The 26904-nt window shown below is 45.9% G+C and overlaps 1 protein-coding gene and 1 long non-coding RNA gene across 8 annotated transcripts in view; one reads left to right on the top strand and one right to left on the bottom strand.

The window, feature by feature from the left end:
* RNF24 (ring finger protein 24) overlaps positions 1-26904 on the top strand; it is an 81340-nt gene that overhangs the window by 44977 nt on the left and 9459 nt on the right. For 4 of the 7 annotated variants that reach the window (XM_081877395.1, XM_081877392.1, XM_081877390.1 and 1 more), the window contains exon 2: positions 21368-21517. In XM_081877395.1, the coding sequence (XP_081733521.1) occupies positions 21375-21517 (143 nt within the window). In that variant the 5' untranslated portion in view covers positions 21368-21374. Of the gene's footprint in view, positions 1-1174; positions 1304-18732; positions 19011-21367; positions 21518-26904 lie in introns of those variants that run through there. The other 3 variants (XM_081877391.1, XM_081877396.1, XM_081877394.1) reach the window with 3 other exon arrangements.
* Positions 1-26904, bottom strand: part of LOC309350495 — a 122730-nt gene that overhangs the window by 3329 nt on the left and 92497 nt on the right. The window lies entirely within an intron of this gene.

A 26904-nucleotide genomic window follows, 5' to 3' on the forward strand; every position in this document is an offset into this window, starting at 1 on the left:
ATTAGCCAAAGTGGTGACTCAGGAGGTCCCGGGCCACAGGGACGTTAGGCTGGCCTCAACCAGAGCCAGGGCTTTTTCGGCCGTGGCCCCGATTTAGTGCAACGCTCTGTCACAAGAGACTAGGGTCCTGTGGGACTTGACATCTTTCCGCAGGGCCTGTAAGACAGAGCTGTTCCACCAGGCCTTTGGCCAGGGCACAGCCTGACCCCCTCCTTCTGTAATCCTCACAGAACTCTAGCCCAATGGTTGCCATTAATTTGATTCTGAATTGATTTTAGAATGAATTGATTTCAGAATGCTGTGTTACTTTTATTGTTGTTAGCCGATCTGAGCCCGGCTTCGGCTGGGGAGGGCGGGATATAAATAAATAATTATTATTATTATTATTATTATTATTATTATTATTATTATTATTATTATCTCAGCTTTATAAGCTAGGTGCCAAACAGCTCTTTAAACCAGGCTTACAGTCACCAAAATGCCTAGTTGCCATTTGGGGGCCAGGCAGATCTCAAGTTGTATTTTTCATTCTGGCTTTTGGCTTCTAGAAATTCGTTTAACTGGACACTGAGTGAAGAAGCTCTCCCTTTGTCCGTCTTCCGTCGTTTCCCTCGGTTCTTGCCGGCACTGCGTTTTGCGAAACCACGCTGAGAATCTCTCATCTTGCTTCCCTCTGGGGGAGAGAATAGGAACTGGGCCTTGGCATCGACCAGTGGGAACATAATGTAGCATCTTGGGATGATCAAGGATTAGATATTATTAGCTCTGTTCTGGGCAGCCGTTTCACCCTGGCAGAAATCCCATACATGAACCCCATGTTGAAACCTCATGTTGTTGCCGTGTTGCCTTTTTAACCGGGGAGTCTCCCAAACCCCCACTGAAAACCTAAAAATTATATCCTAGGACGTGAGCCAACTTAAAGCCTCTCTTCTGCCTCTCCTCCCATACGCCCCTTTTGCTCAAGTTAAAAAATAGTTACTTAGAAATTGCTACCAGCTGGAGCTAAGCCTCTCTGAACTTTCCCCTTCTTCTTTAAATAACGTTTGTGGTGTATTCTTGGCCAGTGTTTTGACGTTTCTTGGAACCAACAAATCTCTCTCTCTCTCTCCCTCTCCCTCTCTCTCTCTGTCGCACACCGACACACAACACATGCACAATTATTTCCTTTTCACAGAACTGTAGAGTTGGAAGGGACCGCGAGGGTCATCTAGTCCAACCCCCCTGCAATGCAAGAATCTTTTGACCTAGGTGAGACTCGAACCCATGACCCTCACATTACAAGTCTCAAGCCGGTTCAAACGAGGTACATTTCATCTCTGATTTTCCTTAGACTTTCCTTAGTTTGTTTCTTATCTTTTCCTTCTCCCGTAATTCTTTTGGGTTTTGAGACACTTTCTCTGCCCGGTGCTAAAAATCTGAGGAAATCCTACATGGAAAACTGTGTTTCCCTGTGCGCAACAGCTGTTCCTTTCCAGTTTTCTGCAAACCTTTAAAAAACAAAGGGTGGTATTCAGCTAACATGTATTCAGAGAAGACCCATTGAAATCAATGGACCCAACTTGTTCATTCAATTCAATGGGCCTATTCTGAATTCTAAAAACTTAGCCAAGTACCACCCAAACTGTTTAGGCAGCTAGGGAGGGCACTTTGCTGAAAATGGGTGACTGCACCGATCCTGCGTCGTCGTTTTGTTTTCCAAAGGGATAGCTATGTTAATCTGTGACAGCGAAACAAACCCAGAGTCCTGTAGCACTTTTAAAGATTAATTTGTTACGCCTTCAGCTTTTCTGGGGTAGAGTCTTGCCTCCTCAAAGGAACGTCCCTCCTTCATTTGCAGGTTTCTATATTCACCGAGGAATGTTATTTTTAATGTTTTAGCCAACATTAGGGTCTATCTTTACTCTCCCCCAGGGCTGAGAATGGGAAATGTGGTTGGAATTTGGCTGGGGATTTTTTTGTGGCAAAGTGGTTTTCTTACCTATGTGTCCATGATTTGCTTTCCTTCAGGTGGACAGGCTTGCTTTTGCATGTATTTAATTCGCTTCTGCTTTTTCTTCTGGAGGAGAAGAAGAGTTTGGATTTGATATCCCGCTTTATCACTAGCCTAAGGAGTCTCAAAGCAGCTAACATTCTCCTTTTCCTTCCTCGCCCACAACAAACACTCTGTGAGGTGAGTGGGGCTGAAAGACTTCAGAGGTGTGACTAGCCCAAGGTCACCCAGCAGCTGCATGTGGGGGAGCGGGGAATCTAACCCGGTTCACCAGATTACGAGTCTACCGCTCTTAACCACTACACCACACTGGCTCTCTGGTGGTCCTACGGTAGCCAGAGCCAGACCAACGCTGGGCTCCCAATTCCCATCATCCAGGATGGCCAATGGTTTGGGATGATGGGAGCTGTAGTCCAACTAGATATTGAAGAGTGTCATGTTGTCCACCCCTAATGTAGATCTAACATGGGATACTAAATGGCAGAGAAGCAGGCACGCAGACATTAACGGGTGTTTTCAAGCGTTTTGATCAAACCACTAGGTTCTGAGGTTGATGTTGTCTCCTTTCCCAGGAAGGTACCAGTTCCTCTGGTTTGGGCTAAGCAGATGCATGTGAATTTTGAAATACAGACGGTGTTTTGCCCAAGCCTGCATAGAATTTGGCCCCACCGTCAGCCTGACAAAGACCTCCATCAGGACATCTCCAGCCTTCCACGCATCAGCATTGTTGACCACACGCTTGAGCTGGTCAATGATTTTCTCTTCCTCTCCATGGATGCTGAGCTGGACAAGCAAAAGGACATGGGAGAATGCGATGCTAACGTCCAATTCCAAGATAAAGGTCTACCAGGTTTACATGTTGAGCATGCAGCTTTATGGAAGTGAGTTGTGGGCAGATTAGAACCGCCAGGAGCAACCGGCAGCACAGAGACCGCAGTAAAGATGTGCTCTCCCAAGCCCAGCATGTTCACACTTCTGTCTCAGTGACATCTGTGCTGGCTTGGTCGTGTCTGCAGAATAGAAGATAGCAGGATCCTAAAGGATGGGCTCTTATGGGGAGCTGGCTTCAGGCACCAGGCCCGTTGGCAGACCGACTCTGTGTTTCAAAGATGTCTGCAAACATGGCAACATGGCTGGCAACAACAGCCATGTGAGAATCCCTTGTGCGGTGCCTGGAGGCAGAGAGTCAATTCGGGCAGTGACCAGAGGAGGAATGACCGCAGGGAGGAGTGCAGAGAGAATGAACTCCCTGGTGCATCTGCAGCAACACAAACGGTCGCCTTCGTCTGTCCCAGCTGCAACAAAACATATCTCTCCTGTATTGGTCTCTACAGCCACAGCAGGCGCTGCGAGTTCCAACAGTTTGACTTCACCCCCAAAGGCGCACTCAGAGGTTGTCTCCCGAGACAGTCGGATGCCAATCAGAAGGTGGCTGACATTCAGTTGTCAGGTATCTTTTTAGCGTAATAAGCTAAGTTTCCAGGGTTCAGCGCTGACCACGATGGAACCTCAAGCCGGATTTTTGAAAGCAACTGCAGGAAATCAATGTTAGGGCTGTGTGTATCCCAAACATACACCCAAACATACATATCCCTAAAAGCCAATGCAATTCTGGGCTGCATCAATAGGAGTATAGCATCTAGATCAAGGGAAGTAATAGTGCCACTGTATTCTGCTCTGGTCAGACCTCACCTGGAGTACTGTGTCCAGTTCTGGGCACCACAGTTCAAGAAGGACACTGACAAACTGGAACGTGTCCAGAGGAGGGCAACCAAAATGGTCAAAGGCCTGGAAACGATGCCTTATGAGGAACGGCTAAGGGAGCTGGGCATGTTTAGCCTGGAGAAGAGGAGGTTAAGGGGTGATATGATAGCCATGTTCAAATATATAAAAGGATGTCACATAGAGGAGGGAGAAAGGTTGTTTTCTGCTGCTCCAGAGAAGCGGACACGGAGCAATGGATCCAAACTACAAGAAAGAAGATTCCACCTAAACATTAGGAAGAACTTCCTGACAGTAAGAGCTGTTCGACAGTGGAATTTGCTGCCAAGGAGTGTGGTGGAGTCTCCTTCTTTGGAGGTCTTTAAGCAGAGGCTTGACAACCATATGTCAGGAGTGCTCTGATGGTGTTTCCTGCTTGGCAGGGGGTTGGACTCGATGGCCCTTGTGGTCTCTTCCAACTCTATGATTCTATGATTCTAACATTCGCCCCGGGCATCCCCGACTCGGTTGTTGTCTCTCTGTGTTGTGGTTCAAGCAATATGGCTTTCAATATTTCTTACTTCTTCCAGTCTTGCACCCTGCTGTAGTTTTCCTCTCTGCCACTGCTGAGCTGTTTTGGTTTCTTTCTCCCTCTCCTTTTGATCTTCCTTTATGGGCCAGCAGTCCTGTCTTTCCTGCAGAGGTGTGTCAACCTCCCCTGAAACAGATTGTGAACCGTGGAGGTTTCTCAGCAGAGTTTGGATGGCCACCTGTCATGAATGCTTTAAGTTGAGATTTCTTCGTTCCAGGGGGTTGGAATAGATGATCCTTCCAACTCTGCGATTCTGGGATTCTGTGACTGCTGACTTTCACCCCACCCACCCCCCAATAGTCATTTAATTGCTGCAGCTTTGCTGACATACAAAGCTGAGGGGAGCCAAGGAAAAATAATGGAGGCAGTTTGCAAGGTGGGGGGACAGATGACAGGACCGGAGGCAAGGAAGGGGAAAAATAGACATTTTGAGTATGTCAGCGGCTGACCACTGTTGGAGGCAGGATACTGGTCTCCTATGGGTCTTGATCTAATCCAGAAAAGCAGTTATTGGGGTTCGAATCAGCATCTTGAGACCTTACACAATGTGAGTTCGTTCCTCAAATCAGGGTTTAACTTTGAGCCTCTTAATACATCATTCTGTGAAAAGTGTGAAGGGAAGCTGAGCTTGCGCTGGTGCCAAGTATTGAACTATTGATTTAAACTGTTGATTGATTGAAACACCGACCTTCTAACAAACAGATTACATTTATTATCCTGTTGCTCAATCTCCAATTGTCGGTTTCGTTGTTGAGATGTCGGAGGACTTGTTAAGACGATTTGCAACTTGGTAATAAACAGAAGCCGCCTTTCCCTGTGTGGTGGTGGTGGTGACATCAGAGCATGACATCAGAGCGTGGGTGGTGGTGATGACATCACGCTATGTAGGCGGTGCTTATGGCAAAAGTGGGCTGGGCTATTGCACAGCCACTTGGCATTAGGGCAGCCTTCTCTGGCCTGCTGCTTCCCAAATATTTTGGATCAGCCGCAGCCAGCATAAGAGAGGGCAAAATCCCACCCTCCAGTCATTTATTTTCTTCTTCTAAACTATTAACCATCAAGAATATAGCGTCTTCCACTTTAAATCTCTCCTTTCTCAACAGCTGCCTTGCAGAGGAAAAACTTGGAAAAGTTTTGACTCTTCAGCCAGTAATGCGTGGAAATATGCTTTCTTGTCGGTATCTGGTTGTTGTTGTTTTTTTTTAAAGCCTCTTAATCTCTTGCCTCTGGCCAAAGGCAAAATTATCTCTGAAATGGTCGCAGAAATATTTGGCTGGTCTTTCTCCCGGGGCATTTTGGCACTCTTTATTTAAACGTTATCTCCTAAAGAGCATATTGAAGAATGTGACTCAGAAGAGAACGATCCCGCAGGTCGCAACGGAGTACATTTCCGAGTGTTTCTTTCATTCTCGGCTTTTAAAAGCATATTTGAAGAAGCTTTTTTTTAAAGGGAAAAGAAAACATGTTTCAGAAGGTGGGGCAGGGGCTCCCTTGGGAAGAACTCCTGACGGCCTGTGTTAGAAGACGATAATTGGGCAGGGTGTTTATTTTTTGAGGGGAGCGGACGGACACTGCCAAGGGTTAATGTGTCCTAGTGAGAATTCTGCCTTGTTTTGTGTTCAAATCACTCCTTCATCTGCTCGGACTCTGGAAATCCCTGCTGTTCATAGAACAGCTGAATGGATTCGGTTATTAAAGATGCTTTACTTTGTTTGCAGTTAATGCCTAGATATTTCCTGGGTATAGGCAGTATTTGTGCTTTGCGAACAATGTCTGAGCATGTTGCAAGTATATTTTCATTTAGATTTTGCAAAACCTAAATTTTTCTGACTTCTCCATCATAATTCTTAGTGTTTATGGAGCACTCCAGAGCGCCATACATAACATCACTTTTAGGTAATCCTCACGACAGGCTGGCGATGTAGTTTAGTCTTAGTATTATCTTCCCTGTTTAGTCTTAGTATTATCTTCCCTGTTGCATTTTATTTTTATTATTTATTGAATTTGTACGCCGCCCTATACCCGGAGATTTTGTATGGGGTGGGAGACCTTGCCCGAGGATGGAGCTCTGTGCTGCAACATAAATGCACCTCACACAACTTTGGAGGCAAGTATATCGTGCTTCCCAATGACAAAATAAGACATTTACATTCCACCAAGTGTCCGTGTCTTTAAATAGAGCCTTTGCATAATTGCAGACAGAGTTGTGCTTCTTGACTTCTCTGTATTCCTTTGTGTGGTGTTTGGCTGACGACAAAAACACTTGGCCCATCCGGCACCAAGGGCTCCCCCGCACTCCCGCTTGTTCCGTGCCTAGAAAGCATGTGTCTGAGATCTGTGTCTTGAGACCTTTTTTCCAGTTGCCTCCCGGTGCTTTCCCCGAGAAAACCTGCTCTTTACTGCGGAATTGGAGCAAATGTCCACTTGCAGAAAACCCGGCTGACGTTTGCTCGGATTCAGCGGCAGAGAGTGGGTGCCCCCGCAGGGAAAGCAGTTGGACTTTGTCTCACGATCTAAGGGAAAGAAACAGGGGTTGTTTGCTGGAACATGAAGGTTGTGGCAGCAAAGTGGGATGTTCTGGTTGTCTGGAACCCGAAACAGTGGACCTTAAGGTCCATGAATAACCATAGTTTAGAGGCTCCGGGCCCTAAGGAAGTCAGACTATCCTCCACCAGGGCCAGGGCCTTCTCGGTGATGGCTCCGACCTGGTGGAATGCTCTGTCCCATGAGACCAGGGCCCTACAGGATTTAACCTCCTTCTGCGGGCCTGTAAGACGGAGCTATTCCGCCTGGCTTTCAATTTGAACTTAGCCTGATCTTTTATTCCCCTTCCTTCCCTCCCCCTCCCCTTTTTATGAAGGGGATCCCACAGCTGGGATCCCACAGCTAATTCTCCCCTGGTCTCCTCGCTGGCCCAAATAGGACTAATTTAGCCAGCTAGCCCTGGTGATCATCTAATGTTTATTGGATGGATTTCCCCCCTAAATTGATTTTTGAATTCTGAATTTATTGTTATTCACGTTTTATACTGTATTTTATGCTGTTTTTTGTCGCATCAATTAAGCATCAATATTGAGCCTTGTGGAAATATAACTGCCTAGGTAGGAGAAGTGAAATATGTACATCATATAGGAGCCAACACAACACAAAACACTGTTGCTGTATGTAGATTTTATTTTATTGGTTTTTTTATCTTATATTTTGGAAATGTACATCCAGGTTTTTTTCCCTTTACATTTTTTGGGGGCCCCCAAGAGAGTAGGGCCCTAAGCTATAGCTTGTTTGGCTTATACATAAATCCGGCACAGCCCACTTCATAAAAGAGCAGTGATAAGGCTGCAGGGGTGTATTATGTGGAAGATTAGGCAACTGAGGCGAGCAAACACCAGGCCGAGCGCACACAAAACACACCTTTGCCCCACCTTGAGCAAAGTGTTCTTGAACCCCCCCCTCCCCAGCCCCAGTCCTCTGCAGCTGCTTATTCCTTCGGAAGCATGTCGCAAATCTGGGTTGTTTGCAGTGTCAATTTGGCTTTTTGTTTTTAAAAAGTAGCCATTTCAGTCTTCCTCATCATCATCCTCATTTTGTTTGCCGCCTTTCCATACTTGAAACTATGCTCAAGGCGGCTTACAACACAACAAGATTTACATCATTACAAACATAGCAGAAGTCATAAACAATAAATAAAGCACATCAAAATGTACACAACCAAATGGAAACCATTTCCACGTAAATCATAAGATCTAAGACTAAAGATACAACAACAATAATAAATAATAATAACAAATTTTTATTTATACCCCGCCCTCCCCAGCCAGAGCCGGGCTCAGGGCAGCTAACACCAGTAAAATTACAAGAAAAAAAGAAAAAAAGAAAAAACCAATTTAAAATACAGGTTAAAATATAATTTAAAATGCAGCCTCATTTTAATAGTAGCCCATAGATCAAAACCATAAGGGGAAGGAAACATAAGGGTCAGACTGAGTCCAAACCAAAGGCCAGGAAGAACAGCTCTGTCTTGCAGGCCCTGTGGAAAGATGTCAAGTCCCGCAGGGCCCTAGTCTCTTGTGACAAAGCGCTCCACCAAGTCGGGGCCAGTACTGAAAAGGCCCTGGCTCTAGTTGAGACCAATCTAACCACCTTGCGACTTGGGACCTCCAAAGTGTTGTCATTTGTAAACCAGCACCTTAAACCTGACCATGTACCCCACCTGGAGCCAGTGCAGTTGGTAAAGCACTGGATGAATGTGATCCCGCAGCAAGGACCCCGTAAGGAGCCTCGCTGCGGCATTCTGCACCCGCTGGAGTTTCTGGGTCAGCTTCAAGGGCAGCCCCGTGTAGAGCGAGTTACAATAATCAAGCCTGGAGGTGACCGTTGCATGGATCCCTGTGGCCAGATCAGGGAGAGAAAGGTAAGGGACCAACTGCTTAATACGGTGGAGATGGAAAAATGCCACCTTTCCTGTGGCTCCATGGAAAGGGAAGCGTCGAAGGTTACACCCAAGCTCTTGACAGAAGGCGCTGGCACTAACTGAGCCCCCGCAAGAGATGGGAGTTGGCCCCCAACCCTATGTCGTACCGACCCAGCCAGAGGGCCTCTGTCTTTGAAGGATTTAACTTCAACCGGCTCCCAGGCAGCCATCCAGCTGCAGCTTCCAAGCATCTGGTCAGTGTGTCCGGGGCCGAGTCAGGGCGGCCGTCCATCAACAGATAAATTTGAGTGCCAATAATATCAGTAACAGCAACAAGCTCTCTCAACCCCCCATAAACAATGCTCCAGCCCAAGAATCTGTTCGACAGCCTCAGCTTTTGTAGCTGGAGTCAGTCTGCACTCCACTCTCCCAGGCCAGATGGGAAAGGGCCAGCCAGGCAGGGCGCAGGGCTAACAGCCAAGATGGTCTCATTTAAAACAACACAGATAAAAATTAATTTAAAAGAGGAGCCTGCCCCAAGCCATGTGGAGAGAGGCAAGGTTTCCGTGCCAAGTTTCCCTTCCTTTCAGTTTTTTCCTTGTTCTCCTGCAACTTCCAACAGATGCAAAGTGCAGAAAAGAGACTCCCGTTTTGTCTCCTCCTGGCTGCCTTTAAAGGGGGATTAGCCCAATTCAGGGGGGCATACGGCTGTCAATGGCTACTAGTCATCGCAATGGCTTTGTACTCCTTCCAAGATCAGAGCCGTCATGCTACAGTAGGGAACCCCGAGGTTCCAAATTTCAGTGGCGTCTTGTGCGATACCAAAATTCAGCACCCCCTTCCCTCTCGTGCACCATTCTAAACAGGGTGAATAAAAATCAATTATTATTTTTTAACAAAATAAAAAAAAAATCAGTGGTTTTTTTATTTAAATTGGATTTTTAAAATAAAATGCTTTTGGAGGAAAAATCTAGATAGTTTCCTAGTTAAGTTACATTATAGTCCAAAGGCTATAATCAGGGAATAAAGATTTGTTTTAAGTTCTTCATGTTGCTAAAACTCAGTCTTAAGGTTGTTGTTTTTTAAAAAAATTGTTTAACCACATCAGTTAACAAACATGGATACATATGCTATAATGTTATTGTTTTGGTTAAATAAATTGTTTAAATTGTTATTAAGTAAGTGATTATTTTTCTCCTTCCAATAAAGTACAGCAGAAAAGTTGTCCGAATATAAACAGTTAACTTATTAAACCACACAATGATTTCATAATTATCTGTCTATGTGTTTCTAATAGCATAACCAAATCAGTATTTTTGGATATAACTGCAAAAACTACTCAGAAAATTTATTATTCCAAAAATGAAACCTTCGTCTGGTTGTAAATATTAAAATTATACCAGCAAGAATGAGTCTTTCTGTAAATAAAAAAAAAAGATTTAAAAACCTTTATTGGCATCACATACAACATCCAAAACAAATCAATACAGAATTACCACTTCCCCAGTGGCACAAAACATTTGCTAAAAGAAAGTAGGCAGAGCAGTCTTATTGACTAGTGATTTAAATTGTGATTTAAATTGTGATTTAAATTGATTTGGTTTAAATCAAATCCACCCCGATTCTAAATCATACCTGTGGCATCCCCGACGACATCCCTGAGACTCTGTGCCCAGGTCAACCGAACCAGTTTTTGTTGTTGTTGTTTAGTCGTGTCCAACTCTTCGTGACCCCCTGGACCAGAGCACGCCAGGCACTCCTGTCTTCCACTGCCTCCCGCAGTTTGGTCAAACTCATGTTCGTAGCTTCGAGAACACTGTCCAACCATCTCATCCTCTGCCGTCCTTTTCTCCTTGTGCCCTCCATCTTTCCCAGCATCAGGGTCTTTTCCAGGGAGTCTTCTCTTCTCCTGAGGTGGCCAAAGTATTGGAGCCTCAGCTTCAGGATCTGTCCTTCCGCACTCAGGGCTGATTTCCTTCAGAATGGATCGGTTTGATCTTCTTGCAGTCCATGGGATTCTCAAGAGTCTCCTCCAGCACCATAATTAAAAAGCATCAATTCTTCAGCGATCAGCCTTCTTTATGGTCCAGCTCTCACTTCCATACATCACTACTGGGAAAACCATAGGTTTTACTGTATGGGCCTTACTATACGGACCGAACCAGTTACATCCCCCTAAACACTCCCCTCTGCATCCTGCCTCTGAATACTAACTTCTGGGTCTTGCAAGCAGGGAGAATGTTTTGGCCCTCGTGTGACCTGCTTGCGGACATCCCACGGGGGCACCTCACCAGACCAGGCAGTCTGTCAACACACAGCCAAGTGCCAAGGTATGACCCGCCACGGAGGCCTCACCTGGGTTTCCCACCCTCCTCTTTAACTTGGCACTTCAATCAGAACCTGGCAACTTCATGTTTGCATCCATCTGCCTCGTGAGACAACGGAGGAGTGCGCCTTTGTGGGTGAAGTCAATCTGTTGGAACTCGCAGCGCCTGCTGTGGCTGCAGAGACTGATACAGGAGAGACATGTTTTGTTGCAGCTGGGGCAGATGAAGGCGTCCAGTTGTGTTGCTGCAGGTGCACCAGGGAATTCATTCTCTCTGCACTCCTCCCACCGGTCATTCCTCCTCTGATCACCTCTGTGGACGCATGACCTGACTGCCTGTCTCTAGGCACTGTGGCCGTCTGCAAGGGATTCCCACATGACAGGGGGAAACTCTGCTTGGGAGGCCCCCACTTCCTGCTCAAATTTTTGTATTGCAGTGGGGTTGGACTAGATGACCCTGGGGTCCCCTCCAGTTCCATGATTCTAGGACAGGCTTCCTCAACCTCGGCCCTCCAGATGTTTTTGGCCTTCAACTCCCATGATCCCTAGCTAGCAGGACTAGTGGTCAGGGATGATGGGAATTGTAGTCTCAATGTTGTCTTATTGTGAGTTGAATTCATGCCAAGTAGGGTGCATATTCCTGTGTTAGTAACCCCCCCCCCTTTTTTTTTTTCTTTTTCCACCGGTCAACCTTATTCCAGGAGGTTAGGGAAGCTGCAGAACAGCTCTGGCGAGAGATATTTTGCTCGGGGACTCCTAAAATTTCCCTGTTGGTTCCACCCAAAAATACACATACGTGCGCATTCCCTCGCACGGGGCGTGCAGCTAATTATTTGTTAACCAAGCTGCATTATTATGTTTACCTTATTCATCCTCCTAACACACTTAAGTGAGGTCAGGACACAGCGACTTGCCCAATCCTGACAAAGGAACTAGGCTCTGAAATTGGATTTTCTCCAAGTCCAGACCTAATACTGTGGCCTGCTTGTTCCCAAACACCTTCTGCCCTTGCATTCCTGTAGGAGTTCCCTGTCCTGAAACAGATAGGTTGATTTAAAGTATTTATGTACTTCTTTTCAGGCAGACCTCCTCAGTTTGCATTTTAACAACTTCTTCTTCTTCTTCTTCTTATTATTATTATTATTATTATTATTATTTTATTTATACCCCACTCATCTGACTGGGTTTCCCCAGCCACTCTGGGTGGCTCCCAACAGAACACTAAAAGCAGAATAAAACTTCAAACATTAAAAACTTCCCTAAACAGGGCTTCCTTCACATGTCTTCTAAAAGTCAGATAAGGTAAAGGGACCCCTAACCATTAGGTCCAGTCGTGGCCGACTCTGGGGTTGCGGCGCTCATCTCGCTTTATTGGCCGAGGGAGCCGGCATACAGCTTCCGGGTCATGTGGCCAGCATGACTAAGTCGCTTCTGGCGAACCAGAGCAGCGCACGGAAATGCCGTTTACCTTCCCGCCAGAGCAGTACCTATTTATCTACTTGTACTTTGACGTGCTTTCAAACTGCTAAGTGGGCAGGAGAAAAGATAGTTGTTTATAAAAATTAGGCAATGAGACAAGACACGGAATTGTTTCTGCCGTTCCCTGTCTTTCAGGGGGTTGGACTAGATGCCTCCTGGATTTTGTTTGGTTCACATTTACAAGTGAACCCACCAAGTTCACATTTCCCGAAGCAATCTGAGACCCAAACCGCAGCAGTCCTTCAGAATTTGCACTTGTCCGATGGTTGTGATGCAGTTCTCCCGCCGGGTAACATGCACAAAGGCGCAAATGCTGGGGAAAATCTTGCATTGCGGGTTACCCAAACAGATTTGTTAAATTAGGGGGAAGGGGAATTGCTTGCAAGAATGTGCACATTACGCAAGGTTGCAGAAGCGTGTGTGTCCAACAGGACACGGTCATGCTAAAATGCCAGTACGTTTTTAGTTAAGATAAGAGTTTTTTTTTTTTTAAGCGATCATCGCAGACTAATGTGGAAATGTGGGGAAATGAACCTAAAAGATTGGAGAATCGAAAAGCAGAGAGAAACTGAAATTGAGCAAGTTTGCCCAGGCTTCATGGTGGCAGCTCCCCTGACTATATCTGTAAGTCTTCTTAAGTCAGAAAATGGATCCAGAACGAAGTGAGGGGATCCTCTGTGTGTAGGTGATGCTTCGCTGTCAGGAAGGCTCTCACTCCCATTCGTGATACCCGGTGTGGCCAGTGGTCAAAGATTATCAGAGTTGTACAATTGACCAACGACCCTGTGAGGTAGGTTAGGTCGAGGGGCAGTGATTGCGCCCCCCCCCCCGGTTACCCAGAGAGCTTCGTGTCCCGAGTGGGCATTCAAACCCTGGTCTCCCATGTCTGAATAATAATAATAATAATAATAATAATAATAATAATTTATTATTTATACCCCGCCCATCTGGCTGGGTTTCCCCAGCCACTCTGGGCAGCTTCCAACAAAGATTAAAAATACATTAAAATGTCACACATTAAATACTTCCCTGAACAGAGCTGCCTTCAGATGTCTTCTAAATGTCAGGTAGTTATTTATCGCTTTGACATCTGATGGGAGGGCGTTCCACAGGGCGGGTGCCACTACCTAGAAGGCCCTCTGCCTGGTTCCTTGTAGCTTTGCTTCTCGCAATGAGGGAACCGCCAGAAGGCCCTCGGAGCTGGACCTCAGTGTCCAGACTGAACGATGGGGGTGGAGATGCTCCTTCAGGTATTCTGGGCCGAGGCCGTTTAGGGCTTTAAAGGTCAACACCAACACTTTGAATCGTGCTCGGAAACGTACTGGGAGCCAATGTAGGTATTTCAAGAATTCTGACGCTCTAACCACAACCCCCTCCCCACTGGCTCTCTAGTACAGGAGGCTAATAATAATAATAATAATAATAATAATCTGAAATTCAAAGCTGGGAGGAGATACTTTGACATGCAGGCTGCGTTGAGGGGAGCGTGGGATATTCTGAATACCTGCATAATAAACGTAAGACAGATAACAAAGTTGGTGGCACACCTTTGGGAGTGACCATCCGGCGGCTTCGTAGAATTGGAACAGACTCCATGGGTCATCTAGTCCAACCCCCCACAGTGCTTGGAAAGGCTCTCCCCAGAGAAGTATTACTCGCCAGAGTTTGTTTTGCGGGAAAGGTGTGTGCGCGAGAGAGAGTTGTGCTTGCCGATATCTTTGTTTGCCCAATTAATTAATCATCCCTATCAGTTAACCCACACCACAACCTTTTCATTACTGTTTATAAAGTGCAGGGAATTCAGGCGGCAGTGCTAGTGACCTAGTTTTTCTCTTGGTAAAACTCGAGTGAAGCAAACATGTAAAAAAAGTCCGCTGAAGCACTGTGGACTTAACCCAAACAGTCCCGTAACTCGATTCCGCACCTTTATTCTCATCCAGTAGCAGCAGCAACACACTATCCTTGTTGCAGGGGGAGTGGGCCAGGATCCCTGTCGGATGCAGAACGGTGTGAGGGGCAGGAAAGACCCTTTCCACTAATGACATCAGTGGCGCTGTCCAATAGGTAAAGGTATAGGGACCCCTGACCATTAGGTCCAGTCGTGGCTGATGCTGGGGTTGCGGCGCTCATCTCGTTTTATTGGCCGAAGGAGCCGGCGTACAGCTTCTGGTTCATGTGGCTAGCATGACTAAGCCGCTTCTGGCGAACCAGAGCAGCACACGGGAACGCCATTTACCTTCCCGCCGGAGCAGTACCTATTTATCTACTTGCACTTTGACGTACTTTCGAACTGCTAGGTTGGCAGGAGCAGGGACCGAGCAACAGGAGCTCACCTGGTCACGGGGATTCGAACCGCCAACCTTCTGGTCAGCAAGCCCTAGGCTCTGTGGTTTAACCCACAGTGCCACCCGTGTCCACTAATGGCTTTCCACTAATGGTGTCACTGGCGCTGTCCAATAGGTGCTTGCAATAGCCCTATCTCCATAGGCCATGCTGAGTTTGTAATCAGGATGGCATAAATCTCACTTGCCCCTCAGCAAATAACCCTGTTTTGAGTCTCCAGGAAGGGTAACGCTTGCCTAACAGAAGCACTCCCTTAAGATAGTATCTGAATCCCCGGCATTAAGCAGGAGAGACAGTGTGGTGTAACAGTTAGAGTGTCAGGACTATGGCAGTGAGAGACCAGGGTTCGAAACCCCGCTCAGCCGTGAAGCTCACTGGGCAACCTTGGGCCCATTGCTGTCTCTCCCCCAACCCCCTGGCAAGCTACCTCACAGGGTTGTTGTGAGAATAACATGGGGAGAGCCAGGAGGAAAAGGTGACATAGATGCAATAAGTAAATAAACAAGGGATTCTTTGTTCTATTTATAATATAAAGTATTTATATGCCGCCTTCTCGCAAAATACCAGGGCATTGTACAGCAACATTTTTAAAAAAACCCTTTATGTTGAGTAGTTGTCTCAATGAACCTGTTTTCAGCCGTGTAGAAAAATGCTTCCCCGTGTCGACAGCTTTCTCAACACAGCTTGAATAAGCAAACCTTTCTGCATGAGCTCGTCACGCAGTCAAATGATTGACTGAGTAGCAGCATGGCAACATCCTGTTGAAGCTTGAACCCTCCTTGCACAGGAATACCCCACGCAGCCAATCAGATACTATTAAAAAATCATAATATTCCAAACATTCTTAGGGTCTTATTTCCTCCTTTACCTACCTGACAATCAAAAGTGGCACATTAAGTATCTACCACTTTTCCTTTCTTTCTCTTTTGCTCAAATCAGGCTACTGATAAAGTCGCCAGCTTTTCCCTGGTAGAGTCCCTTCAACCGTGAACTTGCAGAAACCTTCGCAGGTGAAGCCCCGGAATTGGGCATGAACGGCTAGGGGCATATTTGCGTGCTGAATTTCAGGAAATTCAGGAAAGGCTCGTTCGTACAAATGCAGTGGGTGTGTGAATAAGCTTTGGGAATAAAAATAGAATTCCATTATACAGGCTGTTTTGTTGGCTGCCAGGTGAAACATTTCATCCTTTTTTGCTGGGGGCATGCGGGTCCGTGCAGTTGAAAGCCTTTTCAGCCCACTCCTTGACGGAAAAGGCTCTCCAAGGGGCTTGCGAAGCTCAGTAACCAATAAGCCTATTCTAGGCTGCATCAAGAGAAGTAATATTCCCGCTGTATTCTGCCTTGGTCAGACCTGGGTAGCTCCATTGCTTAGAGCGTGGTGCTGATACCGCCAAGGCTGCAGGTTTGATCCCCATATGGGACAGCTGCATATTCCTGCATTGGACTGGGTGACCCTCGGGGTCCCTTCCAATTCTACAGTTTTGTAATTCTGTGACCACACCTAGAGCTGTCGCTCTAACCACTACACCGCACTGCCTCTGCGCACATCACTTGGTGACCAGCCACTTTTTAAATTTCTTGTCAATTACATTTACAGTCATACCTCGGGTTACAGACCCTTCAGGTTGCGTTTTTTTGGGTTACGGACCGGAATGGGTTACTTCTGGGTTTCGGCAGATGCGCAGAAGCGCTAAATCACGCTTTGCTCATGCGCAGAAGCGCCGAATCGCAACCCACGCGTGCGCAGATGCGGGTTGCGAACGTGCATCCCGCACGGATCGCTGTGTATACCATCACCTGTATATACCACTGTATATACCGTCACCTTTATCTTGCAAGGACCTTAAGGCGGGCCACGTCGTTCTCGCCTCTCACCTTTCCATCCTCACAACAACCTACCTGTGTGGTAGGTTAGGCCAAGAGATGGCAACTGGCCTGAAGCTCAGCTTCATGGCTAAGTGGGAATTCGAACCCTGGTCCCTGGGGTCGTAGTCCAACACTCTAACCATTACACCACACTGACATGTGGGCAGAGTGGTCTGTTTGGAAGCCAATGAATGTGCTGCTGGAGCTCAGGATGTTGTTCATTCCTGGCAGCTCAGGATGTTGTTCCTGGAGCTCAGGATGTTGTTCATTCCTCCAGGAGTCGAAACAAGGTTCTCCTGCAGGGTACAGAGATTGAACCTGGGTTCTTCTGCATTCAGGACAGGTGTCCCACCACTGAGCCACCCTCCATCTCAAGGAACAGTTCTTAAAGTCACAAAGCCGTCCACAGCACAGATTTTGCCTAAAATCTGCACACATTTGTTTATGTGCATAGATACAAGCTAAGGCGGGGAGGGGCGGGGGTCTTGCAAGCTCTGAGCTTTGCAACATGCCCAGGAGCTCTGCTGTTGCACAAGGATTTGAACCCTGGTCTCCCAGTCCTCATCTGACACTCTGACCCAGGCATAGGCAAACTCGGCCCTCCAGATGTTTTGGGAATACAGTTCCCATCATCCCTGACCACTGGTCCTGCTAGCTAGGAATCATGGGAGTTGTAGGCCAAAAACATCTGGAGGGCCAAGTTTGCCTATGCCTGCTCTAATCCAACAGTTCTCAAACATGTTTCTCTGGGCCACGCTTTCAGAATGAAAATTTGCTCACACCACTCCAGTTTTTTTATTGATAAGAAATACATTTGGGTGGGGAGAACCAGTTCCTAGCAGTGCCTGATTTAGGACACAGAACACAACCTCTTTAGGATACGATCGTGCGACATCCAGAAAGTAGAAAACAATCCCGCTAAAAAAAAACATGAATCGTTCCCAAAATATAATTATAATCAAGCTCCTTACATATGTACATTAAGCATGTGTAACTCCATGAGACGTGGGAGCTTGCTTTTGCTGGGTAACCTCGTTTATCCAGCTGCACTGGCTCCCAGTGGAGTACAGGGTCAGGTTTAAGGTGCTGGTTTTGACCTTTAAAGCCCTATGTGGCCTAGAACCCTCGTACCTACGGGACCGCCTCTCCTGGTATGCCCCACAGAGGACCTTAAGGTCCACAAATGACAACACCTTGGTCCCAAGTTGCAAGGTGGTTAGATTGGTTTCAACTAGGGCCAGGGCCTTTTCAGTGCTGGCCCCGACTTGGTGGAACGCTCTGTCACAAGAGACTAGGGCCCTGCAGGACTTGACATCTTTCTGCAGGGCCTGCAGGACAGAGCTGTTCCACCTGGCCTTTGGTTTGGACTCCGTCTGACCCTTATGTTTCCTTCCCCTTGTGGTCTTGAATTATTGGCTGCATTTTAAACTGCATTTTAACCTATATTTTAAATTGGTTGTTTTTTTCCTATTATGTTTTTACTGTAATTTTACTGGTGTTAGCCGCCCTGAGCCCGGCTCTGGCCGGGGAGGGCAGGGTATAAATAAAATAATTTATTATTATTATTATTATTATTATTATTACTATTACTATTACTATTACTATTACTATTACTATTATTAAGTTATGTCTAATTTGAGACAAACAAAATCTCCTCTCGTCATCAACACAAGCCTTTCTCCTTTCTGATCTTTCACATCTGTCAGAGTTGGAAATCTCTGTTTTGGATCATAACTACGATTGTCCTCAGTACCCCCTTGATGTTCTTGCGCTCATTTTGAAAAGATACCTCTCCATCTTTTGCAAGTTCTTTTTTTTTTAAGCTTGAAACCTGCCAAGCAGCTGTGCAGCCTCCGCACTGGGGTGTCGGGGGGGGGGGTCGAAGAGCACCGTGTGAAAATTGCAAAAACCCCATTCTTGTGACGCTTGTAATTTTCCTCTCTCTCTGCCACATGCTCAATGGAAATCTCCTCCCCTTGAAAGCCAAACACAATAAAAGCCACGATAGGGAAGCCACGCCTGGAAACAAAAAGGGGAAACTGCTCTCTGCCTATAGGATCACTTTGCAGGACCGAGCCAAGGCAGGGATCAGCTCAGAGCCTTGGAGAACAGCCAAACTGAGCTGCGGAGGCTGGATCTTCCAAGAGGGAATTTCTGCCGGATGAGAGGGCTGTTTCTCGCTTCTGCCAAAAAGCATTATTCATCTTAAACCAGGAGCCACTTAGAAGGAAACTTTCTCCCCATCCGTTTTTTACCCATTTTGCTTTCGTGTCCGACCCGCCGCTCCGATGCCGCACAGCATGTGAGTCCTAATTGTGCCGGAATTGTCCAAAGCTTGGGTGAATGTCTGGGGAGGGAAAGGCTGAATCGAGAAGATCAAATAAAAAAGAAGGTGGCAGAAGTTTTGCCACTCTGCTTTGTTTGGCCAGTGTTGCCTCCGCGGTGCTGGGCTTGGCCCTGGAGTCGCGAGCCTTTCTCAAGGTAGACAAACTTGCTTTGCATTTAGCAACTACACCATGGGTAGGCTTTGCATTTAGCAACTACACCCAGGGGCCAAATCCGGCCCAATCGCCTTCTAAATCCGCCCTGCAGACAGTCTGGGAATCAGCATGTTTTTACATAAGTAGAATGTGTCCTTTTGTTTAAAATGCATCTCTGGGTTGTTTGTGGGGCCTGCCTGGTGTTTTTACATGAGTGGAATGTGTGCTTTTATTTAAAATGCATCTCTGGGTTCTTTGTGGGGCATAGGAATTCGTTCACTTTTTCCCCAAAATATAGTCTGGCCCCCCACAAGGTCTGAGGGACAGTAGACTGGCCCCCTGCTGAAAAGGTTTGCTGATCCCTAATCTACACAAACCTCCACGTTGTCTCTTTTTTGGAAGGGGGGGCAGGCTGAGGAAGGGAGGGACTTGGTTAACTCCGCCTTGTGGCAAAGTTATGGCGAAGGTAGCTTGGAAACTGCCTTATTTCTCTCTCTGGGCTCCTCCAGGTTTATTCTCTGTTTATTGAGCATTCGTCCTGATTTGCTTTGCTTACGCAGTTAGACTACATCCGGACTTTATTGAGCATTTATTCCAGTATGACTGCGGGGCGGTTATACAGCCAGTGCTTTTTTTCTTTAAAAATATTTAGGGGTACTCTCATTTTCCTACTCATATTGAAATACTGCCCCTCAATGAGACCAAGCTTTCGATTCACAAAATGTTTAGGGGTATGCGTGCCCCTGCAAAGTCCCCCCCCCCCAAAAAAAGCACTGTATGTAGCTATATACTCCATGTGTTCAAACCGAGCTTATCTCTAGGAACAACAACAGTGGAACACTGTTACTGGTCCTGGATTATTATTATTATTATTATTATTATTATTATTATTATTATTATTATTATTATTATTATATTTGTATGCCACTCATCTAACTGGGTTGCACCAGCCTCTCTAGGCGGCTCCCAACAGAATATTAAAAACACAACAAAGCATTAAAAACGGGCAGGGGTACCTTTACCTTTAAGGAAAGAACCACTTCAGATTGAGATGATGATGATAATAATAATAATGATTTTATACCCTGCCCAACATTAAAAAGTTTCCTGAACAGGGCTGCCCTCAGATGTCTTCTAAAAGTCAGATAGTTGTTTATTTCCTTGACATCTAATGGGAGGGCGTTCCACAGGGCGGGGGCCACTACCAAGAAGGCCCTCTGCCTGGTTCCCTGAAACCTCATATCTCGCAGGGAGGGAACCGCCAGAAGGCCCTCGGAGCTGGACCTCAGTGTCTGGCTGAACGACATTCAGGTATACTGGACTGAGGCCGTTTAGGGCTTTAAAGGTCAGCACCAACACTTTGAATTGTGCTCGGAAACGTACTGGGAACCAATGTAGATCCTTTAAGACCGGTGTTATATGGTCCTGGTAGCCGCTCCCAGTCACCAGTTGGGGATGATGGGAATTGTAGTCCAAGAAACAGCTGAAGACCCAAGTTTGGGAAACCTTGGATTAGACTATAAAGGTAAAGGGACCCCTGACCATTAGGTCCAGTCGTGGCCGACTCTGGGGTTGCGGCGCTCATCTCGCTTTATTGGCCGAGGGAGCCGGCGTACAGCTTTCGGGTCATGTGGCCAGCATGACTAAGCCGCTTCTGGCGAACCAGAGCAGCGCACGGAAACACCGTTTACCTTCCCGATGGAGCGGTACCTATTTATCTACTTGCACTTTGATGTGCTTTTGAACTGCTAGGTTGGCAGGAGCAGGGACCGAGCAATGGGAGCTCACCCCATCGCAGGGATTCGAACCACCAACCTTCTGATCGGCAAGTCCTAGGCTCTGTGGTTTAACCCACAGCGCCACCCGCGTCCCAGGCTTAGACTATAGCTGGTCTTTATTGAGCATTTGCTCTGATTTGTTTGCAGAGAGGTTCTACAGTGATGAGACAGTTATACGACAATGAGCATTTATGATGATTTGCTTGCTTGGTGCAATGCTACAGAGGGCATCTTCTTGCTAATTGCCCATCCCACACTCTTCATTGCATTTCTCCATCATTTTTTAAAAAACAATGTTGTAATCTGCTTTGGGATTCGTTGAAATCAGAGGTATATTGTTTCCAGGAAACAGTCATTCACAATTCTCACCGCCTTGTTTTTTGTTTCGTTTTTCTTGCCAGACCATCCATGAGCTCAGATTTCCAGCATTACAGTTTCAGGATGCCAAACATTGGATTTCAGAACCTGCCTCTCAACATATACATTGTGGTCTTTGGCACGGCCATCTTTGTCTTCATTCTGAGCTTACTCTTCTGCTGCTATTTGATCAGGTAAGGACATAGAGCAGCTACAGGTGGGCAAAGGCCGCTTTATTTCCAGTCTGCCAGGGGACTGTGTGGCGGGAAGTGCCAAAGGCTAGAGGACACCCACCTTGGTGGCAGAGGCCGGCCATTCGCCATTCGGAAAGAAGGAGGTTGCGTTCAGCTCAGCAGATGCAAGGAGATGTCTCAGATTCCTGTGTGTAAGGCACCCACTCTGTGAGGCTGGCTTCTTGCCAGGGGGTTCCTTTTAGTCTTCCCCAGTCTTCCCCAAATCCTGCTGCCTTTAGAGAGAGCAGGCGATTTTTGTCTCCCAACTCCCTTGCTTAGGAGAACTTTGCTCTGAGGTTTCCACCGGCAGAGTGGAAGCGTTCCTTTGATGTACGCAGCTCACATTGTGCCATCCTAATGTTGACAGACTCCATTTCCCATCACTCCTGGGCTGACTGAGACTGATGGGATCTGGAGTCCAGGAACATCTCAGAGGGGACCACATTGTCTACCTCTGTTCTAAGCAGTCCTGAGGATCCTGGTTCAGAAAAGCAATTTTCCGGTTTTGGGGAGGCTTCATTTTTTGTGTCTTTTCCTGGTGCACAGGGGAAATAATTTCCATTTGGCGATTCGCACGTTCATCTGCCGTCTCCCTTTCACAGCTGTCGGGATGCGGAAGCGAGCTTTTCAAGGAATTTGCTCTTTCTAACACTTCAGGGCATCTATCGCTCTCTCTCTTTCTCTCTCCCTCTCCTGCAAATAACTTGCATACTTGTGGTTAAGAAATTGTCTGTATTTTTTTTTCCCCGCCCACCTCTCCAAAGTGTCTTGCATGCCAGCTGCTCTCCCAGCAGCGTGGTTCAGAGGTTAGTCGATGAAACAGGCTCAGCTTGTTAATCTGAACCAAGTGGGGAAAAGCAGCCCTTTCCAAACCAATTGCCACTTGGGAAGTTTGAATATTCAGTGGCGCAGACCAAACAGGTTGGAGTAGGATATTTGCAGGGTGTGTGTTTAGCTTTAAGAAAGTCTGCATGCTGGCCACCAAAACAGCAGGCTAAGTCCGGCGGGTATTCATTCAACAGACAATATTCTGGCTCTTGGCGGCGGTCAGGAGCAAAGGGATTTTATTGTGTGGGATTAGCTCCTATTGTGACACATCTTGCACAAAGATTGGTTTTCTAAACTATCAGCTCAGCAGTGACAGGCTGTACGTTTTGCACCCATCAGAGAGAAAGACACTATTTGGCCACCGCTCCAAGCTACAGTTTAGTGTGACGAGACTGAGTCACACTAACACATGACTTTTTCACACCACACCATGTCTCCCTCGCTCCTTCGTGGCCACAAGGAGGAGTTTGTCCTTCCATTCTTGTTGAATCGTACTATTGTGATACAAACCGGTAAACTGTGGTTGATCCTTTAAACTGTGGTTGATCCTTGTATTTTCCCAGTATTGGCTGGGTGCAGGTTCCTTTATGTAGCTGTGTTGGCTGATTGAAACAAATCTTAGTCAGTTGGTTGTGTGGGTTTTTAATTTATTTAGCGATTCTTCCAGGAAGCTTATGGTGGTGTACTTGAGTTCTTCCCACAGCCCTTTTATTCTCACAACAACTTTCCAAGGTTGTTTGCATCTGGCCCAAGGTCACCCACTAAATTTCATGGCCGAGGGAGGAATTGAACAGAATGCCACCCTAGTGTGACACTCTTAACAGCGACCCCACACTGGCTCTTGTCACTTAAAAGTACACGTGAGGGGGGAAATGATAGTTCTAAAACAAAAGGCATTCTTCCTTTGGTTTTTAGATTTTGCACCAGTTTGTCGCAGTCGTCATCACCTTAGAAGTGGGTTTTCTTCTGATTTGGAGGGCAGGTTGATTGGGGGAAGAAGCCGCTTAAAATAGACCTAAGTATAGCTTTCTATTACTATTTTTTTTCCCTTAAAAAAGCAATGTAATTAATTTCAGCAACTTTCTAGCTGATGAAAAGGTTTTTAGAACGATTAAGCGAACCAACTAATTGATGTAAGCATTGTCAAGTAGAGACATTCAACATCCAATTTTCCCTTGAAGAAGGGCACTGTTATGAGTTCCTAACTGCTCCACTCAGGTGGTCTTGGGCTGATATTTGCAGGGTGTGTGTTTAGCTTTAAGAAAGTCTGCATGCTGGCCACCAAAACAGCAGGCTAAGTCCGGCGGGTATTCATTCAACAGACAATATTCTGGCTCTTGGCGGCGGTCAGGAGCAAAGGGATTTTATTGTGTGGGATTAGCTCCTATTGTGACACATCTTGCACAAAGATTGGTTTTCTAAACTATCAGCTCAGCAGTGACAGGCTGTACGTTTTGCACCCATCAGAGAGAAAGACACTATTTGGCCACCGCTCCAAGCTACAGTTTAGTGTGACGAGACTGAGTCACACTAACACATGACTTTTTCACACCACACCATGTCTCCCTCGCTCCTTCGTGGCCACAAGGAGGAGTTTGTCCTTCCATTCTTGTTGAATCGTACTATTGTGATACAAACCGGTAAACTGTGGTTGATCCTTTAAAAAATAATAATTATATATTTGGGTTTTCAAACTAAAATTGTCCAACATACAACATAAAAACAAGATTCCAAGGAATCTCCTGGACTTCCCTCCTCCCCTTTGTGGGTCCTATTGTTAATCATTTCCTCCTGCATCTTTTATAGTAATCCAAACCTTTTATCTCTCCATTGCATCCAAAATTCACCATTAAACTACAAGTGATATTCCAATCCTGCTGTTTACAATGGTCTTTAGGATAAGCTATAAATTTCCCCCATTCCTTATTAAAATTTTGGTCTTCCTGATTTCTGATTCTTCCGGTCATTTTAGCCATTTTGGCATAGTCCATCAACTTCATCTGCCATTCTTCCCTGGTAGGGACTTTATCTTCTTTCCATCTCTGAACCACCAGAGATGGCCCAGAAACTGTGGTTGATCTTAGCTCATTTCAAACAAACCATAGTTAACTTGGAACGATGGGCTTTAAAGCTGAGTCGTTTAAAGGAACGACAGTTAACTTGTTGTAGCCGAGGTGTTGGAACGAAGATTAATCTGTGGCTCATTGGAAGTGAAAGCTTCAGAACTCACGGGAACTCGGTTCTGGCACCTCTTGATACAGGATTGAGAGTAGGCTTGAGAAACCCAAAAGAGCATGCAAGTATGCGAGACCTTTAGCCCTCCGGCTAAACTACAACTCCCATCAGCCCCAGCAAGCATGGCCAGTGGCCGGGGGCGATGGGAGTTGTAATCTAGCAACATCTGGAGAGCCAGAGATTCCCTCCACCTAATTGAATTGTATTTTCCCAGTATTGGCTGGGTGCAGGTTCCTTTATGTAGCTGTGTTGGCTGATTGAAACAAATCTTAGTCAGTTGGTTGTGTGGGTTTTTAATTTATTTAGCGATTCTTCCAGGAAGCTTATGGTGGTGTACTTGAGTTCTTCCCACAGCCCTTTTATTCTCACAACAACTTTCCAAGGTTGTTTGCATCTGGCCCAAGGTCACCCACTAAATTTCATGGCCGAGGGAGGAATTGAACAGAATGCCACCCTAGTGTGACACTCTTAACAGCGACCCCACACTGGCTCTTGTCACTTAAAAGTACACGTGAGGGGGGAAATGATAGTTCTAAAACAAAAGGCATTCTTCCTTTGGTTTTTAGATTTTGCACCAGTTTGTCGCAGTCGTCATCACCTTAGAAGTGGGTTTTCTTCTGATTTGGAGGGCAGGTTGATTGGGGGAAGAAGCCGCTTAAAATAGACCTAAGTATAGCTTTCTATTACTATTTTTTTTCCCTTAAAAAAGCAATGTAATTAATTTCAGCACCTTTCTAGCTGATGAAAAGGTTTTTAGAACGATTAAGCGAACCAACTAATTGATGTAAGCATTGTCAAGTAGAGACATTCAACATCCAATTTTCCCTTGAAGAAGGGCACTGTTATGAGTTCCTAACTGCTCCACTCAGGTGGTCTTGGGCTGATTTTGAATTTGCACCGCCACCCCAGTGGCGTTGCTCTCTTCCAGCTCTGTGACATTCGCATGTTGCAGCTAATACCTTTTTGGCCAAAGCATAGCCAACAATGGCATTTTAGAACACAAAACTATTGGGTGAGTGTCTTTGTTTTCAGCTCGGATCCAACAAGTCGTTTGTTGTTCCTCTTGCAAGGCCAAAGATGCAGTCTCTCTCCATCCCGCGATGTACATAGATGCCGTTTCTATTTCCCTGTTAAATCTAGTTATTTATACATTATTATGTGCTGTCGCGGCACCAAGGCTCGGGCGACTCCCGTCTACAAAGATTGCATTCTGCTCATTCGTATAGAAAAAGAGCATCGTATCTGAAAGCACTGGACAGATCTCCATTCTTCCTTTTGGGCAGCAGATTTCTCCGTCGATTGCCACCGTGGGTTGTGAATGGGCTTTTTGGAGACACTGAGGGGCAATGCATGGCACGGACTTCGTGAGATAGCTCCACCACATAATGTACCGGGAGGCTCGCTTCCTTTTGTCAATAACCCCCTGCATTAGAAAGCTAGCACGTCAGCAAGAAGGCTGGACCGGTTGTTTCACACAGAGGAAGATTTTGATATGTACAGTGGTACATATGCTTCAGCTTACGTACGCTTCAGGTTACAGGCTCCGCTAACCCAGAAATATTACCTCGGGCTAAGAACTTTGCTTCAGGATGAGAACAGAAATTGTGCTCCGACGGTGCAGCGGCAGCAGGAGGCCCCATTAGCTAAAGTGGTGCTTCAGGTTAAGAACAGTTTCAGGTTAAGAACAGACCTCTGGAACAAATTAAGTACTTAACCTGAGGTACCACTGTAGTAGCATGGATTATTCCTCTGTGTCTACTGCAGAGGTGCCATCCTCTGGGGAAACCCAGTCAAATGGGCAGGATATTATTATTATTATTATTATTATTATTATTATTATTATTATCATCATCATCATCATCATCATCATCCTATGATGAGCTCGACCTGTTTTTTAAAAATTACAAAAAGAAAATTAGAAACAACCACAAAAAAAGAAAGAAAAAATACAGGAAAAAAAATACAGTTAGAAAAAAGAAACAGCTCAAACTTTTACATAACTTTCTTTCCTTTGCTTATTTCCTTGACCTCCTCACACCTCTTTTTCCCTTTTTTTGTATTCTAGTTCAATTAGATATTTCAGCAAATCCTTTCCATCTTTATTTTTATCCTAAAAATTTATCTTAATATACTATAAACTATTTTGACTCTAAGCCAGAGCTGTCAACCATGAGTGCCAGCAGGATTTGGGATAAAGGAGGCCGCTTGGGTCCTTTAGCATTATTGTTTAACTCAGGGATGGAGAACTTGCAGCCTTCCAGATGTTGTTTAAAAGGAAGCCCAGC

This window comes from Podarcis erhardii, assembly GCF_964252035.2.
Source record: "Podarcis erhardii genome assembly, chromosome: 9".
Taxonomy (NCBI): Eukaryota; Metazoa; Chordata; class Lepidosauria; order Squamata; family Lacertidae; genus Podarcis; species Podarcis erhardii.